General features: G+C 42.8%; 1 protein-coding gene across 1 annotated transcript in view; it reads right to left on the bottom strand.

Moving 5' to 3' along the window:
• Positions 1–18,578, bottom strand: part of LOC125885049 (BCL-6 corepressor-like) — a 32,599-nt gene extending 14,021 nt beyond the window's left edge. Inside the window, exons 1-5 of the mRNA XM_049570417.1 lie at positions 17,935–18,578; positions 11,126–11,205; positions 3,135–6,698; positions 1,096–1,336; positions 176–664 (exon numbers count right to left, since the gene is read on the bottom strand). Of these exons, the coding sequence (XP_049426374.1) occupies positions 176–664; positions 1,096–1,336; positions 3,135–6,698; positions 11,126–11,128 (4,297 nt within the window). The 5' untranslated portion in view covers positions 11,129–11,205; positions 17,935–18,578. The remainder of the gene's footprint in view (positions 1–175; positions 665–1,095; positions 1,337–3,134; positions 6,699–11,125; positions 11,206–17,934) is intronic.
• Between the last annotated feature and the right edge of the window lie 2,941 nt (positions 18,579–21,519).

Raw genomic sequence — 21,519 nt, 5'->3', positions numbered from 1 at the left:
GATTAATTTTTAAGACATGGCTGTTTTTCCAGCGCGGATTGTGCCACCAAAAGCAGGTGTTTGAAGCAACATGTATTCTGGTGCCTGGGTTGTACGAGACTGTTTTCACTTACTTTGTGTTAATAATTTGTGCGTGTGAATGGTGCAGCAACTCTAACGTGACCTGAACTCTCACCGGTGGCGGACTTGGTCCTTTTGTTGGGGTTTCCCGTCCTGTCCTCCTCCCTGTCCTCCTCCCTGTCCTCCTCTCTGTCCTCCTCCCTCCCTCTCTTCAGCCGGCTACTGATGATGCTGCTCTGGTGAAACGGCTCCAGACTGAAGATGCGCCTCCTGTTTATCGCCGCGCCGGGGTTTGAACGGGCAAGCGTCGGCGTGGAGCCGTGTCCCTGGAACAGGCCTCTGGCTGTGGACAGAAACCTTTGTTGTCGTTGTTGTTGTTGTTGTTGTTGTTGTTGCTGTTGTTGTCGTTGTTGTTGTTGCTGTTGTGGGATTAAAGTCCTTTCCTCTTTGTTCTTCTTCTCCTGCACATTTCCTCCTTCATCTCTGTTCTTCTTCTGCTCCTCCACTGAGCTGTCATCCTTCTCTTGGACGACGGGGAGGTTGTCGATGTGACGGCACAGTGGCAGGACGGAGAGGCAGCTGTGAGGACAGGCAGGATGGAAACCTGCAAGGACAAAAAAGAAAATGTACAAGATAAACACTGTGAACTCCTGCAGGGGGTGAAACGTTAGCTCAGCTCCGACAGGAGACAGAGAGCGACGTCATGTCAAACAGTGTGTAAATGCCAGACTCAGACTCACCATGTGTCTGTGTCTGCAGCTTCCATACCTCCAGTCCTGATGTTAAACTGATCACAGACCTGATCTGACTCTGACAACTTGTGTAAAACTGTGTGTGTGTGTGTGTGTGTGTGTGTGTGTGTGTGTGTGTGAAAACAAGGGCGGTGGTGTGTTGGGCTCAGAGCGAATGAGGTGCACCAAGAGTTCAGGAGAAAGTGACGAAGAGCGACATCAATGCAAAAAATGTGCGCATGTTTAAGCATCTTTAATGTGCGTGAGTGTGTGTGTGTGTGTGTGTGTGTGTGTGTGTGTGTACCTCTTGGAGCCTCGGCAGCTGCAGAGGGAGTTCTTCCTCCTTCTTTCTTCCTCCCCTCCTCCTCCTCCTCCTCATCTCCTTCTCTCCCTTCGTCTCCCTCCTGGCCGTCTGCCAGCTCCGTCTCTCCCACCTCCGCTGCCACCGTCATCACTGCTGCTGCTGTCACCTCTCCTTCCTCTTCCTCTCCTCTTCCTCCCTCCTTCTCCTTCAGCTCCAGCTCAGAGAAACGCAGCATCGCACGCTGAGACAAAACAAACATACAAACAAACAAACAAACACATCTGTGAGAACAAACTTAGCGAGTCAGGACTGAAACACACGACAGGAAGTGTCACACTGTTACACTGTTTCCTCCTCAGTGTCTGACCTGCAGCCTGACAGGAGTTCAGTCGGCCAATCAGCTCGCTCCTCACTCACACAGGTCTGAACGACACCTGGTGAACTGCAGGAAACATCAGATAACTTTACTGGGTCGCCGTGTAGCCACCAGGAACGCTGCTCAGCATCATTACTGATGTTTCCCAGTGGTCACTCATGTTGCTGCAGGAAAAATAGTCCCCTTGACCTCCATTATGTAGAGACACAAACTTTATTGGGCGCATGTGCCAGGCGAGCAGCTCCAATAGAAAGAACAGACGCCATCTTGGTGTCCGTTATCTGGTTATTATTATACATCTACAATAGAGACGTTTATGTTTGTCCTCCATCTTTATTTTTTATTTATATCTGCTGCTTTTTGTTTGGCGAAAACGTTTACGTTAAATCCAGGTAAACATGACAGTTGACATGATAGCCATTTCTAAGTCCCGTCCCTTGTTGCTCTGGACGCTACGAGCTAGGCTCAGACTGGAAACCAGATTTAAAAGAAGAGGGATGGTCATAATCTACACAGGCGTATTATGTTAAATAGTCACATATTAACTTAGCAAATGTTAGCAAAACGTTAGCTAGCTACCTTAGCCTAACATCAGATCAATGTCAGTCAGGTTACCTTCCTCTTTACTGCTGTCGTAACGTGAAAGACATGTAGAAGGAAACAGATGGGTTTATTTTTTAGATGACATGAATTATCCTTAGCCAGAAAACGATGATGCTAACATCTCTTCGTTTATATTATCTCTACATTGGACTACATTTCCCATGATGCAACTCAAAGAATGGCACGTTAAAAAACGAGTGTGACAGAAGAGTCCAAGTGTTTCTAGGTCACAGTTTGAGAAACAGGATTCATTAAATTTTCTTTCCTCCTCCATCTGCTGAGGGAGGATGAGGAGGAGGATGACGAGGGGGAGGAGGATGGAGAGATAAATTTGAGTTGAAGAGGGGGACCTTGAGAGGATGAGGTGAAGAGGAGGAGGAGGAAGAATCACAAGCATCGAGTGGAGAGGCAGAGAGACAAGAGGCTGATGCAGAGGGAGAGATGAAAGGACAGCTAATGTCTCTGCCTCCATTTTCTTCAGGTCTGCTGAGAACCAGCAGGAACGCAGTCGCCTCGAGACACGCAACGTAAATCCAGGCGGCATGATATCCTGACACGTCCTCAGCACGACCCCGAAGAACAGGATGAGGAAAAACAAGACATAGAGGAGGTCAAAGAGGAAGCAGCTCTGCTCCAAACATCTTCTGATACCTGATCAGTCTTTACCCACCAGACACTTCCACACAATCGCCAGATGCAACGTCATACAGACCTCATCCTATCCCGTTCCCTGTTGGGATAGTGCCACGAAAGGTGGTTGTTTTAAGCCAAAACATTATATTTTTTCTGACCATGACCAAAAGGTTTTGGTGCTTAAACACAACCACACGTTAACCACAATGTTGTTGAAACATTAAGATGTAATGTTTTCACGTATCTGATACATAGTAATGTACAAATGTAACGTAACTGTGGTTTTCAGAAACCTACATTGCCAATATTCATCTTGGTGACCGGGGTTGAATGATGAAAATGAAAACACTTCCTTAAAGAACACTGAAAAGTAGGTTTGCCGTCTCATCAATTAATGAAAAGATGTAAATGTAGACTGTTATCTTACCTGAAGCGCTCTCTGCTCTCTGCTCAGCTTGCTGGAGTCGGCGTAAAGCTCCGTGGTCACACATTTAAATCGGTCACCCACATAGCCGGAGGAGTTGGCGATGCGTTTGGTGAGGCCGGAACGCCGGTTCTTGCTGCAGCAGGAGCCCTCATCATCGTCTGCCAGGTGATCCACGCTGTCCTGGATGTCTTCATTTCCAACTGCAGAGCTGGCAGAGCTCGTCCCGTCTCTCCTGGACTCTGTGTCCTTGGAAAGAAGGTTTTTGTTAGCTGGTGGTTCTGGAGTCAGATCTGCAGGCGTCACTTTGAAGCCTCCATTGACAGGGGGTGAAAGATGCTGACAGTTTGGGCCCAGAGGAAAGCTGGTTCCGAACGTGGGCACCCTGGGATTGTTATTTCCGAAAGTCTGGGCTTTAGAGAGCATACTTCCACAATTTGGACAACTAATACAGTTCTTTCCACACACAGGAGTCCTGAGACTGATGTTTCCACAAACTGGGCGCACAGCATTGTGGGTTTCACAACTTGTAAATCGTGGATTCATGCTCCTGCAGTTTGGGTTGGTATTTCCAGGAGCTGGACCACTGAAAAGTCTGGTTTCACACATTGGGGTCCTCAGAGACAGATTTCTGCAACACGGACCCACAAAACTTCTGCTGACCAAATTTATATCTCCACTGTTTGATGTGGGACTTTTCGGGTTGATCCTGGGGTTCAAACTCCTGCATACTGGGACCTGAGAACTTAAGTCTCTACATACTGGTCCCTGACTGCTGCTAACTGGACTATCTGAATGGCAAGCTGGACTCTTCTGGCTGGTGACGGCACACACTGAGCCCACATTGCTGTTTTGGTCACTGGAGCAACTTTCTTTGCTGGAAGGACCCAAGGTGTTGCCATTCCTGGAGGGGCTCTGCTCAGGGTCAACATTTTTATTTGCCAAGGCCTCTGGTTTGGCTTCATCAGCAGTGCTCTCAACACCATTACCTGGTATTGAGTCCTCAGCACCACCAGGAGCTCCAGTTTTACACCATCTAGAAAACTGCTGTGGAGAAGTTCGGGCACAGCGCATCGTCTGTTCCTCTGGGATGTCTGGGAATGGACTTAGTGGCTCGTCCTCTCCTGGGATCTCCTCCGAGATCTCCTCACTGCAGGGAGGAGGTGACAAAGAGTTGTGATAAGGAGGTTGTGGTTGGGAAGGTGGTAAGTCTTGTCTCTGCTCTGCAGCCTGGCTGGAAGGAAGGGCTTTTGGAGGCTCTCTTTCTTGGATGTGGTCACAGCCACCGCAGCCATGTTTAGAGGAATCCTCTCTGCTGCGCATGTTGGGGGATGCGTCATTGTTCACCTCGTCACGCACCAGGTCGATGTAGACTACATCATCTGTAGCGGAGGTGAGGCCTTTGACTGAGGACTTTGTGGTCTGGTTTGTTGACTTGTCTGTCTTGTTGTTAGCATTTAGTTTTTCCTGGTTTCTCTGTGGTTCAGCAATCCAGGTTTTGTCATCAAGTCGGTCAAGACCTGGGTGGGAGGAGACAGACGGAGGGGCCACCCCCCGGGAGTTCTGGTATGTCATGAAGTCACCCTGGTTTGGGTGTACTCCATATGGAAGTTTTGGGGCAATGCGAGGTGGGTAAATGCTGCTGCTGCTGCTCAACAGGGCAGGGTGGGAATAGACAGGTCCTTTGCCTGGTATGTCCATGTTGTGGATGGACATATTCTCAGCGACTGAGTATGGGATATAGCGGTTGGTGTACCCTAAGCCAGGAGGGAGGTAGGAGTCACAGTAGATCTGACCGGAGGAGTTTCCCACACGAGTCTGCTGCTGCTGTTGAGGCTGAGGTTGAGGTTGGCTCTCTTGAGCTTCTGGTTTAGCCGAAGATGTGCTCTGTTTTCTGGGGCATACAAGAGTTTCTGTTTTACTGTTTGGATTCTCCACATCAGTCAACGGGACTCCAGGCCATTCCACTTTGGACTTTGGGGATAATGCAGAGGGTTTTTCCCTTGAGGTGGGGCTGGGAATGCTGGTTACCTCAACTGTGTTGCGGCCAGGTGAGTTTTGAGGCTGTGGTTGATGAGAGATGTTGTCCACACTCTTGGTTTTCAGACTCTGGGAGCCTCTGTTAAGGTCAGAGCTGCCAGCTGGGGAAGGACCCGGAACAACCCAAGGAGAGGATGCAGTGCTGATCATCTCAGCACAATCCGGAGTCTTAGCTGACGTGCTAACAGATGGGGGTAGACCCTCCTTTAGGTTCCGGTCCTGACCGGCCAGCAGCCCATAATGAGATGGGGGTAAATACCCCAGCTTGGCCAGGGCCTCAAATTTGGATGGGAATCCATTTGAGAATTCTTCCAGCTCTTTGGCGGACACATCTAAAGGTATCTCCTTGGGGGTTTTGGCAGGTCTTTGAGGTACAACTTGGTCTAGTGACGTCTTCACAGGTGAAGGACACTCTGCAGTACAGCGGTCAGAGCTGGCATCTTTGGTTTTTTTGTTGCCTGAGTGCACGGGGGAACAGAGCTCTGAGCTGTTAAAGGAATGAGACACTGACAGGGAGGTTGAGGATGAGGAGGTGGTCCTGTGCAGAGGCTTCTGGAGGTCTGTGGTGGTGTAGCTGAGGGGTGGGGGAGCCGAGCCTGGAGAGTGGGTAACTGTTGGGGTCTCTGAAGCAGCAGTGCTGGTTGAACTGCTTACTGGGGCACCAGTGTTTCCACTGCTGCTGATGCTGACAGTGTTCTTGGTGGACGTGGATTGACTTGATTTTGGGCCGCTGCTGCTGCTGCCATGTTGTCGCTCGGTGTGAAGAACAGCTTGAGGCTGCGGTTCCTGGTGAATCCGTGGACTAGTGCTGAAGGCAGAGTGTTCCTGATGCACCTGAGGGCCGAGGCCCTGTAAGGCCTTGTCCTGGCTGTGGGGCAAGGGTGAAAGGACAGCTGGAACTGATGTGGCTGCAGGGATCCTGATTAGAGGGCCCAGTGGGGAGGAGATGTGGGCGGGGCCATAATGAGGCAGGTAGAAGAGTCTGTCTTCCCCTGGTGTGCCACTTCCTGCCCCAGCCGCACACAAAGACTGATAGGCCAGCTGCTGGTGGAGGAAAGGTGAGGGCTGGGACAGGAAGGAGGCCTTGTAGGCCATGTCCAGGAAGGGGTACATTGTTGCATCAGCATAAGGGCTGATCCAGGGCAATCTCAGGAAGCTGCCAGCGCTGTTCGGACCCACCTCCGACTGCTTGTCATTGGGTAGAACTCTGCGGTCCAGTCCCAGTCCATCACCTCCTGCAGCAGGGACCACCAGGGTCTTCTGCAGCCCTGGAGGGGGGCTCTTATGAAGTCCAACATACTCGTTCGTGGATTTCTGGCTGTCCAACACAGTGACACCCGGTTTGTACAGGAGATCATAGCCTAGCGGGAGGGAAGTGCAGGCTTCCTGAGGCTTTTCAGCAGAGAGAGGGTGGATGCTGGGGTAGAAGATTCCTCCGTGGGGGCGGAAGTTTTCCCCGACCAGGGCGTTGCAGTCGATGCTGAGGGCAGCTAGAGGGTTCATCCTGTAAGAGGAGCCACCATCCACCTGCAACATGGATGAGAGTCAAAGTAAGTAACAACCAACAGCTGCACTGAGAAAGAAAAATGTATGTACAACAGTGTTCTTAAAGATGAACTCCACTGATGGAGACATGGACGTTTTAAACTGGTCCTACATGACCGGAGAACATGGAGGAAACAGCTACATCTATCTTGATCTATCCTCAGTAAACTCTTTTTGACAGATGTCCATCTCAGGCTTGGTGCAGAAACATGAAGGTTTTGTATTTTCACTTTCACATTTCTCCTGAAAATGCAGCTCTACTTATCATCTACGTGTCATCCAGCGTGTCTCTGATTAACTCTGTCATTGAGTATGGATTCAGGTCTCACTGTCAAAAATGTTATTTTATTATTTTATTATTATTATTTGATAATTTCATTATCAAATAATCTGACAATTAGTTCCCTGATCAACTGTTTTTCCAACAAAATTTAAAAAGGGTCCATCCAGTTTAAAAGTGAATGCGCACTTCGTATTGCAACGCTTTGCAACACATCATTTCTTAACAGAACATTTCACAGCACAATTATTGTGTAATGCCACACTTGGCCACTTGACACTTGGTAAAGCCACAATCTGTAGCACTACACTTCAAACCCCGTCATTCAGCAACGCATAATTTTGTAATTCAACATTTAGCAATCTGACACTTAACAGCTCTACAATGTGTAACGCAACCTTTTGCAACATATCATTTCACAACGCATCATCTCGTTTCTGTACTTGTTTTATTAGATCTTAGTGCGGCGTTTGACACTATTGACCATCAAATTCTACTGCAGAGACTGGATCACTTAATTGGCCTAAAAGGTTCTGCACTAAGCTGGTTTAAATCTTATTTATCTGATCGTTTTCAGTTTGTTCACGTTCATAATGAATCGTCCTTACGTATTAAAGTTTGTTTTGGAGTTCCGCAAGGTTCTGTGCTCAGACCAATCCTATTTACTCTATATATGCTTCCTTTAGGTAACATCATTAGAAATCACTCTATAAATTTCCATTGTTATGCGGATGATACACAGTTGTATTTATCTATGAAGCCAGAAGAAAGTAATCAATTAACTAAACTCCATAACTGCCTTAAAGACATAAAAACCTGGATGAGCACCAATTTCCTGATGTTAAATTCAGACAAAACTGAAGTTATTGTTCTTGGCCCCAAACAACTCAGAGACTCTTTATCTGATGACATAGTTTCTCTAGATGGCATTGCTCTGGCCTCTAGCACTACCGTAAGAAACCTCGGAGTAATATTTGATCAAGATTTGTCTTTTAATTCTCATTTAAAACAAACCTCACGGACTGCATTTTTCATCTGCGTAATATTGTGAAAATTAGGCCTATCCTGACCCGAAAAGATGCAGAAAAATTGGTCCACGCTTTTGTTACCTCTAGGCTGGATTACTGTAACTCTCTGTTATCAGATAGCTCTAGTAAGTCCTTAAAAACTCTCCAGCTAATTCAGAATGCAGCAGCACGTGTACTAACAGGAACTAAGAAACAAGATCATATTTCTCCTGTTTTAGCTTCTCTGCACTGGCTCCCTGTAAAATCCAGAATTGAATTTAAAATCCTACTGTTAATTTATAAAGCTCTAAATGGTCAAACTCCGTCATATCTTAGAGAGCTCATAGTGCCATATTATCCCACCAGAACACTGCGCTCTGAGAACGCAGGGTTACTCGTGGTCCCTAAAGTCTCCAAAAGTAGATCAGGAGCCAGAGCCTTCAGCTATCAGGCTCCTCTCCTGTGGAATCATCTTCCTGTTACGGTCCGGGAGGCAGACACCGTCTCCACATTTAAGACTAGACTTAAGACTTTCCTCTTTGATAAAGCTTATAGTTAGGGCTGGCTCAGGCTTGCCCTGTACCAGCCCCTAGTTAGGCTGACTTAGGCCTAGTCTGCCGGAGGACCCCCCTATAATACACCGGGCCCCTTCTCTCCTTCTCTCTCTCTCTCTCTCTCTCTCGTATCCTATTACTGCATCTTGCTAACTTGGCCATTCTGGATGTCACTAACTCGGCTTCTTCTCCGGAGCCTTTGTGCTCCACTGTCTCTCAGATTAACTCATATCACAGCGGTGCCTGGACAGCGTGACGTGTGTGGTTGTGCTGCTGCCGTGGTCCTGCCAGATGCCTCCTGCTGCTGCTGCTGCCATCATTAGTCATTAGTCATACTTCTACTGTTATTATACACATATGACTATTGTCACACATGTATACTGCCAGATATTAATACATACTTTCAACATATTGTACCACAGTAGCCAGAACTATAACTATAATATTATTACTTTCAATAATGTTGTTGTAAGCTACTGTCATTACCTGCATCTCTCTCTCTCTCTCTCTCTCTCTCTCTGTCTCATTGTGTCATACGGATTACTGTTAATTTATTATGTTGATCTGTTCTGTACGACATCTGTAGGCCCGTTTCCACCGCAGGAACTTAGGGGTAATTTTACGGGGCCGGGGCCGTTGGTGCGTGTCTTCACCGCAGGAACCACCCCCGAAGGACAGAGTTCCGGAACTTTTACAGGGGCTAAACAAGTCCCTGCCTCGGGGTAGGTACTCAGAACGGCCCCGAAAGACTCCTGGCTGGGGCTTGGGGATTACTTGGTGCTGATTGGATATACTCAAGGCGGGATGTGACGTCAACAGAAAGCAACAAAATAACCAGCATTTTTAAAACTCAGCAACGCTAACATCAGGACGTCATCTGTTAAAAGCCTCCCGTTGTCGGATACAACATGAAACTACTCCAGGTAGCTCAATCATCATATCAGTGATCACACGTTGATTATATTCATGATTTATCAGAGATAAATGTTGTGTGATGACCTCGATCTGGCGTTCATGACAGCTGATCTTATTTAAACTTCTTTGCAACGTGGACGAGTCCCTGAACTCAGCTGTCAGAGGGTTAAATTCACCTTCAAGGACAAACTGGAGGAAAAAAAAAGACATGAAATGTGTGATTTCATTTTTCCTCTGATGGACAGAGAGATGAGTAGTACGTGTTCCTGGATGACATCAGACGCCGCGAGCGTCTCTTTGACTGTCCCTGGACAGATCCCAGAAACAGAGGGAGGAAAGAGGAAGGAGGAAAGAGGAGAGAGCGCCAGATAAACAAAGAGACAAAGAGAGACCACAGCAGGAAGAGACGGAGAGAGCTACACTGAAGGGAAAAAAATACAGCCTAATTGAATTTCCTGTCACACGGTGTTGTGAACCATCTCTGATTGGCTATCAGCCGCAGGGCCATTAGGAAATTATCCAGACAGCTGGGTGGCCGCCTGAGATGAGGAGGAAGCAGAGATCCTTCACTTGCCACAAAAAAAGGAAAGAAGAGACTGAAGAACACGGCTGCAGGAAAACAATGTCCGATTTCACAGAATTAAAGAGAAGAGACAAACTTCACCGTACGAAGACACGAGAGATCGAATCATTTTTGATTTCACAGTCAGCAGTTTTTTTAGCGACAGAAAGAAAACATGATGGAAACAGATCAGTCCGTCACCATGACAACAGAGCTGAGACGTTTCACAAATTTGACGAGACATTTCAAAGAGACGCTTCATGTGACAATGTGATGGTTCATGACAAGACGTGGCGTGACTTTACACTTTTTAAGACTACAATTGGTAACACTACATTTTGTAACGCTTCATTTCGTAACGCTTCATTTTGTAACAATTAATTTCATGGCGCTACACTTTTTAACGGTACATTACATAATGCTACATTTTGTCACGCTACATGTTGTGAGGCTTCATTTTGTAACACTTCATTCTGTAACACTACATGTGGTAGCGCTACATTACATAACGCTACACTGTGTAACACTACATCAACTAATGCTTCACTTTACAACGCTTCATTTCATACTGCTACAATTGGTAACACTACATTTTGTAACACTACATTTTGTAACGCTTCATTTTGTAATGCTTCATTTCGTGTCGTTAGATTAAGTAACACTTAATTTTGTACCACTTCGTTTCATAACAATTCATTTTGTAACGACACGTTTTGTAATGCTGCATTATATAATGCTACACGTTGTAACACAACAATTTGTAACACAACACGTTGTAACGCTACATTACATAACACTACATTTAGTAATGCTGCACTTTGTTATACATAATTTAGTAGCACAACATTCAGCAATGCAACACATCACAATATGACACATTGTAAAGCAACATTTTAAAGCATGTAGCAAGACATCATTTAACAAAGCAACACATTGTAGATTGACAGTTTAGTGATGCATCATTGGTTAAACATCATTCGTAAGTCCGTAGTGAACGTTCATTGTTTGACAGTGACCGTAGTGAACGTTTGACAAAGTGATCGTCGTGACCACAACCACCAGAGAAACATAAAGATGACCTTTGACCTCACCATGCTGTGAGCCTGCAGTCCTCTGGTTTCTGCTTCAGACGGGACCGTCTGCCTCGAGGACACAGCTCACTCGGCAATGTCTGCAGACGGAGAAACAGAGACGGTTTTAAAACAGAGGAACAGACGTCCTATTTCACGTTTATTTCTTTACATTTTATTTATTTTTATCCACATGACATCATCAAACCACCAAACCGTCCACACTGAGATCACACCTGTGTTTCAGCACTTTGTCCACAAGGACAAGAAACACCAAAATAGAAAAAAAATCAGGATAAACACTTCATAAGGCGACACTTCATAAGGCGACACTTCATAAGGCGACACTATAAAACAACACTTTATAAAACAACACTTCATAAAACAACACTTCATAAGGCGACACTTTATAAAACAACACTTCATAAGGCGACACTTTATAAAACAACACTTCATAAGGCGACACTTCATAAAACAACACTTCATAAGGCGACACTTTATAAAACAACACTTCATAAGGCGACACTTAATAAAACAACACTTCATAAGGCGACACTTTATAAAACAACACTTCATAAGGCGACACTTTATAAAACAACACTTTATAAAACAACACTTCATAAAACAACACTTCACAAAACAACACTTTATAAAACAACACTTCATAAGGCTACACTTCATAACACGACACTTCATAACACGACCCTTTATAAAACAACACTTCATAAGGCTACACTTCATAACACGACACTTCATAACACGACCCTTTATAAAACAACACTTCACAAAACAACACTTCATAAGGCTACACTTCATAAGGCGACACTTCATAAGGCGACACTTCATAACACGACACTTCATAAAACAATGCTTCATAACATGACACTTTATAAAACAACACTTCATAACACGACACTTTATAAAACAACACTTCATAAGGCTACACTTCATAACACGACACTTCATAACACGACACTTTATAAAACAACACTTCATAAGGCTACACTTCATAAGGTGACACTTCATAACACGACACTTTATAAAACAACACTTCATAAAACAACACTTCATAAGGCTACACTTCATAAGGCGACACTTCATAACACGACACTTCATAAAACAATGCTTCATAACATGACACTTTATAAAACAACACTTCATAACACGACACTTCATAAAACAACACTTCACAAAACAACACTTCATAAAACAACACTTCATAACACGACACTTCATAAAACAACACTTCACAAAACAACACTTCATAAAACAACACTTCATAAGGCTACACTTCATAACACGACCCTTTATAAAACAACACTTCATAAGGCTACACTTCATAACACGACACTTCATAACACGACCCTTTATAAAACAACACTTCATAAGGCGACACTTCATAACACGACACTTCATAAAACGTCACTTCATAAAATAACACTTCATAACACAACACTATATGACACAACACTATATAACATGACACTTGTTAATACAACACTTTATAACACAACACTATATAACATGACACTTCATAACACAACACTATATAACACAACACTATATAACATGACACTTCATAACACAACACTATATAACACAACAGTATATAACATGACACTTGTTAATACAACACTATATAACATGACACTATATAACATGACACTTCATAACACAACACTATATAACACAACAGTATATAACATGACATTTGTTAATACAACACTATATAACACAACACTATATAACATGACACTTCATAACACAACACTATATAACATGACACTATATAACATGACACTTCATAACACAACACTATATAACATGACACTTCATAACACGACACTATATAACACAACACTATATAACATGACACTTGTTAATACAACACTATATAACATGACACTTCATAACACAACACTATATAACACAACAGTATATAACATGACACTTGTTAATACAACACTATATAACATGACACTATATAACATGACAGTTCATAACACAACACTATATAACATGACACTATATAACATGACAGTTCATAACACAACACTATATAACACAACAGTATATAACATGACATTTGTTAATACAACACTATATAACACAACACTATATAACATGACACTATATAACATGACACTTCATAACACAACACTATATAACATGACACTATATAACACAACAGTATATAACATGACACTTGTTAATACAACACTATATAACATGACACTTGTTAACACAACACTATATAACACAACACTATATAACATGACACTTGTTAATACAACACTATAACACAACACTATATAACATGACACTTTATAACATGACACTTCATAACATAACACTATATAACATGACACTTGTTAACACAACACTATATAACATGACACTATATAACATGACACTTGTTAACACAACACTATATAACACGACACTATATAACATGACACTTGTTAATACAACACTATATAACATGACACTTGTTAACACAACACTATATAACATGACACTATATAACATGACACTTGTTAATACAACACTATATAACATGACACTATATAACATGACACTTCATAACATAACACTATATAACATGACACTATATAACATGACACTTGTTAATACAACACTATATAACATGACACTATATAACATGACACTTCATAACATAACACTATATAACATGACACTATATAACATGACACTTGTTAACACAACACTATATAACATGACACTATATAACATGACACTTGTTAACACAACACTATATAACATGACACTATATAACATGACACTTGTTAATACAACACTATATAACATGACACTATATAACATGACACTTCATAACATAACACTATATAACATGACACTATATAACATGACACTTCATAACATAACACTATATAACATGACACTATATAACATGACACTTGTTAACACAACACTATATAACATGACACTATATAACATGACACTTGTTAATACAACACTATATAACATGACACTATATAACATGACACTTCATAACATAACACTATATAACATGACACTATATAACATGACACTTGTTAACACAACACTATATAACATGACACTATATAACATGACACTTGTTAACACAACACTATATAACATGACACTATATAACATGACACTTCATAACATAACACTATATAACATGACACTATACAACATGACACTTGTTAACACAACACTATATAACATGACACTATATAACATGACACTTGTTAATACAACACTATATAACATGACACTATATAACATGACACTTCATAACATAACACTATATAACATGACACTATACAACATGACACTTGTTAACACAACACTATATAACATGACACTATATAACATGACACTTGTTAACACAACACTATATAACATGACACTATATAACATGACACTTGTTAATACAACACTATATAACATGACACTATATAACATGACACTTGTTAACACAACACTATATAACATGACACTATATAACATAACACTATATAACATGACACTTGTTAATACAACACTATATAACATGACACTATATAACATAACACTATATAACATGACACTTGTTAATACAACACTATATAACATGACACTTGTTAATACAACACTATATAACATGACACTATATAACATAACACTATATAACATGACACTTCATAACATAACACTATATAACATGACACTATATAACATGACACTTGTTAACATGACACTTGTTAACACAACACTATATAACAAACTGTGTTTGATGTTTCAGATTGATTTCAACAAACGAGTTCAAGTTATAACGATGATAACTTCAGTGACAGAATCGACGTGAGGGCCGGAGACACGATGAAGACCTGGTTCTGTTCTATAGGTTCACATTACGATGGAAGTCAATGGAGCTTCAGCAGAGCTCACACACACACACACACACACACACACACACTCTGCCACGTTATGACAGCCAACATGTGTGTGTTTTATCACCCAGCCGGGGGACTGATAAGGCACGTTGCCTCGTTTCCACAGGAAGTCATAATCCACACACACAAACACACACACACACAGAGTGATTGATGGCTGTTAGGGAGCTGGGATTTCAATAACGCCTCTTATCTCCAGACTATTGAAGGACAGCTGTGTGTGTGATGGATGAGCCCCCCCCCTACACACACACACACACACACACACACAGAGCTGTAAATTTATTGGCAGATTTGAAGCCAAATTTCGGACACATTTGTTTCTACATTTTCTTCATCACTTCAAATCTGCTCCGCCCCCAATCCCAGCTCATCATGACATCATGCTCAAAAATGTACTTTCACACACTGAAATAAAAACATCACAATCAAAGAGTAACTTTATAATGCTTCATTACCCAACTTAGGGTTACCCAACCCCTAACCGAATATATTCGGCCGAATATTGCAAAAAAACACACATTCGGTATTCGGTGGAATAAGTTAAAAGCAAGGCCGAATAACAGTGGCATGTTTTGATAACGCAATCAAACAGCATGCCGTGACGGGCAGAATAAAATGTCAGCAGTGTGGTGACACCGCACTCGCATTTGCGACTAAAAATAGTTTTGAGCGAGCAAAGTAGGCTTAAATCATTCAGCACGCTCTGCGAGCAGCCTGCAGATTTCAACCAGCAGCAGAAACGAAAGGCGAATCCCACCGATTGTGGGTTGAACGGGGGTCACAGACACAGACAGTAACGCATTCCTGTCAAATACGGCGGCCATCGGCTTACCGGCGACGGAGAAGTCGGCTCCAATAATATCCTCTTCTTGGCGTCATGACTGCCCAGAAGTACCTGAACAGCCGAGCCAGCCGAACACAGGTATGTGACGTGTCAGAGGAGAAACCAGCCGTTCACGGCCCACAAACCTCACCGCACTTTAGGGACTGTTCTTTACTTATGAAGGGACTGTTCTTTACTTGTCAGGGGAGGAGGGTGGCTGGTTGATTCTTATTTCATTTATTCATTTTATTTTGATCCCCCCTATGTTAATCACTTATTGATGCTGTTTTTGAAGTATGAATAAGTCAATAAGTAATTTATTCCATTGAAATATCATTGATGTATTATAGAAAAGTGATTTATCTTTTTATAAATGACAAAAGGCACATCTGCCTCATTTTCGCTGTGGTATCGTGATACTACTCAGAACCATGATATTTTCACTGGTATCGTACAGTGGGTCCCAATTTTGGTACCGTGACAACACTAATCTGGAGGGTTCATCTGCAAAAACTAATGAAAAACTAAACAATGGTATTCTGTATTCGGCCAAGCGTTTAATATGATTCAGCTTCGGCCACAAATTTTCATTTTGGTGCATCCCTACTTTGAAACATGCCGCTTCGTAACACGTTTTGTAACGCAATGCTTTCTAACGCAATGTTTCATTACCCAACACTTCAAGCACAACTCTTCGTAACACTTTTTGTAATGCAATGCTTCATTACCCAACGCTTTCAAACGCAATGCTTCTGAACACAATGCTTTCAAACGTGCCGCTTCATAACACATTTTGTAACGCAACGCTTCATTACCCAACGCTTTCAAACGCAATGCTTCTGAATACAACGCTTTCAAACGTGCCGCTTCGTAACACATTTTGTAACGCAACGCTTTATTACCCAACACTTTCAAACGCAATGCCTCTGAACACAATGCTTTGAAACGTGCCGCTTCATAAATTGTTTTGTAACGCAATGCTTCATTACCCAACGCTTTCAAATGCAACGCTTCGTAACACTTTTTGTAATGCAACGCTTCCTGAAGTGATGTTTCATTATCCAACGCTTTGAAACGCAACGCTTCTGAACACGTTTTGTAACGCAATACTTCCTAACGTGAAGCTTCCTAACGTGACACTTCCTAATTCGAAGCTTCATTTTGCAAAGCTTCCTAATGTGACACTTCCTAACGCACACTTCATTTTGCGACGCTTCCTATGTGACGCTTCATTTTGCAATGTTTCCTAACATGACACTTCATTTTATGACGCTTCCTAATATGATGCTTCTTAGCGTGATGCTTCCTAACGTGACTCTTCCTAATGTGACGCTTCATTTTGCAAGACTTCCTAGCATGACACTTCATTTTACGATGCTTCCTAACATGACGCTTCCTAACACGATGCTTCATTTTGCAACCTCTCCTAACAGGATGCTTCCTAACATTATGCTTCATAACATAACGCTTCATTTTGCAACGCTTCTTAACGTGACACGTCCGAACATAACGCTGACAGTAACACAACGAAGATCACTTCCACATTAAAGGATAACTGCAAGTGACAACAGTACACCGGGTACAGGTACGACATGTTACCATGACAACATGTGAGGTGTACCACAGTAACACTGACGCCCACCGTGTCACAACAACTTATAAAGTTCAACAACACAAACAAACTGAAACTGTTTATTTACTGCAGAGAATAAATGTTGATACTTTGTACTGTGGAGATCATGTTGTGCTGATGTTACAAGACAACATAAGTATAAATAAATCAAGTGTGTTTACATGATAAACATATAAATAAATCAAATGTGTTTACATGATAAACATATGAATAAACCAAATGTGTTTACATGATAAACATAAATAAATCTAATGTGTTTACATGATAAACATATAAATAATCAAATGTGTTTACATGATAAACATAAATAAATCTAATGTGTTTACATGATAAACATATAAATAATCAAATGTGTTTACATGATAAACATATAAATAATCAAATGTGTTTACATGATAAACATATAAATAAATCAAATTAAACTGACCTTGTGTGCTTCTTCTTCTGTGGTGTGAAGTCCAGTCTGATTTAATCTCCATCCGCTTCAAACATTTCAATCTCAAGTCATCAATTAATCCATCCTCATCGATCCGCAGCAGGACGGGGGGCGTGGACGCGCACGTGCGCAATAACCACACAAAACAAACAAATAGGCAAACGCGCACGGTTTGGATTTCCTCCCAGAATTTGTCAATTTGTGAAATTGTGTTTTTTTGAATGAGGTCTGGTGTGAAGGAGCAGTGGACGGGTCAAACAGCAGAGAGTCACAGCTGTGCAGAACTCCACTGGAAACACAGCTCATTTAACAACAGCCTCAGACACACACCTGGACACGCGCACGAGCAGTCCGGTACCGGGTTGAACTCTCGGTGTGTGTGTGTGTGTGTGTGTGTGTGTGTGTGTGTGTGTCGGCAGCAGCTGAATCAAATCCACAAAAACAAGAAGGAAAAATTCAAATATTCCTCAGGGTGTCGCGCGCTCAGCACGCGGGTTATTCCACATTCTTTTCTTTCTTTCCGGTCCCGTCTGTCTGTCTGTCTGTCTGTCTGTCTGTCTGCAGGATAAATCTTCCTCCTCTTCTTCCTCCTCCTCCTGTCTCTCCTCCTCGCGGACGCCACAGCCTCCCTCTCTTCTTCTTCTTCTTCTCCTCTTTCTGTGTGCCGCTCTACGTCAACACCGAAACATCGACCCGGAACACTTCCGCTACGGCCCTTCACAATTAAACACAACCGGAAGTACAGTTTTCAACTCCGCTGCAAGTCCTGCAGAGTACAAATACTCTGATACAACTACAAGTATCAGTACTGCAGTCAATAATACAGTCAGCTACAACCCTGGTGGAGGTCAACACCCACTGAGAACCTGTTTGACCTCACGCCGAGTACACGGACACAGCTCTAACTTTTGTTGCACTGGTACCAGAGGGCTCGTAGCAGCGGCCCAGGTACCCTGCATGTCCACAGGACCCACAACTTGTTCTGTCCACAACAGAACAAGTTAACAAGCACACATAGACTGGATGGACAAACTCCCACGACCCCTCCTGCAGCCCTGTGAGGGTAAAGACCTGGTCCACTGTTCCACGGCCAGGATGGAATCCACAGTCCTCCTCCAGAATCTGAGGTTCGACAATCGGTCCGAGCCTCCTTTCCAGCACCCTGGAGTAAATTTTACCTGGGAGGCTGAGCAGTGTGATACCCCGATAAATGGAGCACACACTCCAGTCCCCTTTTTGAAAATGAGAACCACCACCCTGGTCTGCCGCTCCGCAGGCACCGCACCCGACCTCCACGCAACACTGAAAAGGCATATCAGCCAAGACACCCCAATAGTGTCCAGAGTCTTCAGCATCTCAGGTCGAATCTCATCCACACCTGGCATCTTGCTGTCGATGAGCTTTCTGAGTACCTTAGAGACCTCTGCCAGGGATATGGACGAGAGTTCCCCTGAGTCTTCAGACTGCCTCCTCCATGACGGACATGACAGCAGGGTTCAGGAGGTCCTCAAAGTGCTCCTTCCAGCACATGATGATGTCCTCAGTTTGGGTCAGCAGTTCTCCTTCTCTGCTGAAAACAGAACTGAGACAAGCCCTGATTTCCATCCTGAGGCGTCTAATGGTCTGCCAGAACTTCCTTAAGGCCAACCAAAAGTCGTCCTCCATAGCCTCCCAGAACTCCTCCCACACCCGTGTTTTTGCTTCAGCGACTGCTGCAGCCCTTTTGGCCAACTGATACCTAATGTCAGACCCGAATGATTTCCTTCCTCAGCCTGACAGCCTCCTTAAGATTCTCCAAGTTCTTAGGTTGCTACCACAACATGCGCTGACAACCACCGACCACAGCTCCTAGCAGACACCTCCACAATGGAGGCTTTGAACATGGACCACACTGATTCCCTGTCCCCACCCTCTGGAGGTGGGAGTTGAAGATCCAATGGACAGGGGCCTCAGCCAGATGTTCCCAGCTCACCACCAGGTGGTGATCAGCTGACAGCTCTGTCTTTGTGTCCCTGTACCAGGCGAGATACTCGAGGTCCGAATTAACTTTGTCATTGAAGTCCTCTTGAATCACTCTTAGTCGAGCCCCTCTTTGCCTTTGACCAGGAGTGCCAGCCAGCTCAGCTCCAGGATCACAGGGACCCACAACCACCCCAGCACCTCCTGGTGGATCCTCAGAGGACGGACCGGATCCTTAGTACTGAGTCCACCGAAGGAATGAAAGAAGTGTTGTTAGAGCACTTCCTGTTTACATTTAATGAATATTCAACAAACGAAGAATCAATACTGAAATAAGATTTTAATTATCGATTAAATATTATTTTAAATTGGTATTATTTTTTTAATTTATTACAAATATTATTGTTATTGTTATAAAAATCATAAACATACAAACTAGAGTAAAAACAACATGAGTCTTTACCAAAAGTTTAAAATGTGGTGCTTTTATTTTGAAAGGACCTGTGCTTGATAACTGATACTGATCAATACTACTGTCCATTGATTCTGGATGTGTCTTTAAATCTTTACTGTCACAGTAAACTGGAGGATTGATCACTCTATGAGAGCAGCGTGGAGTTAGTTTATTTATTTATTAATAAACAAACGTGAAGAGAAGTAATCAATAAAAAAATAATCAATACAAACATTTCAATAAAAGCAGAAGACACGATGTCATCAGCATTGATTTGATCTGATTATTGATTGATGCTGATGCACACACAGCTTTTAGATTGTAACACACCAGCTCCTCCAAGTGGACACAAGAAGAACTGCAACTACAAACTACTGTCATTACCATCTGTCTGTCTCTGTCTGTCTCTCTCTCTCTCTCTCTCTCTCTCTCTGTCTCATTGTGTCATGTGGATTACTGTTAATTTATTATGCTGATCTGTTCTGTACGACATCTATTGCACGTCTGTCCGTCCTGGAAGAGGGATCCCTCCTCAGTTGCTCTTCCTGAGGTTTCTACCGTTTTTTTCCCCGTTAAAGGGTTTTTTGGGGAGTTTTTCCTGATCAGCTGTGAGGGTCATAAGGACAGAGGGATGTCGTATGCTGTAAAGCCCTGTGAGGCAAATTGTGATTTGTGATATTGGGCTTTATAAATAAAACTGATTGATTGATTGATTGATTGATTGATTGATTGATTGACTGGCTACATCCACTGCTACTTGTAATGCTGCTACTTATGGCTACTTTTACTGCTACTCAAAATGCTACTGCTAGTTACTGCAACGACTATGACTTTTCTGGTGAAGCCACAAAAGTCGAGACAATATGAAAACCTGACGAGTTGTTTTGTTTAGTTACAGTCTTTTCCATGTCACGAACCGAGCCCATTTGGACCACCTTTGATCTGGTTAAGCACAGATTTAAGGTGGCAGAGCAGGAGTTTATAATAAGTAAGTTATGAAAAGCTTGTTTGTATTAGCTTGTTTCTTTGAACTCATGATTATAAGAACAACTCTTCCAGTTCTGTCACAAACATTGTCACTATCAAACTAATTCAAATGGATGTTTTTTCACTTGTGGTTTTCTGATAAATTACCTGTCTTAACATTTGTTTTGTTCCGATTT

Source organism: Epinephelus fuscoguttatus, linkage group LG24 (assembly GCF_011397635.1).
Source record: "Epinephelus fuscoguttatus linkage group LG24, E.fuscoguttatus.final_Chr_v1".
In the NCBI taxonomy this organism is placed as follows: Eukaryota; Metazoa; Chordata; class Actinopteri; order Perciformes; family Serranidae; genus Epinephelus; species Epinephelus fuscoguttatus.
The sequence above is the reverse complement of the archived record's forward strand: the minus strand, read 5'-3'. Positions and strand labels throughout refer to the sequence as shown.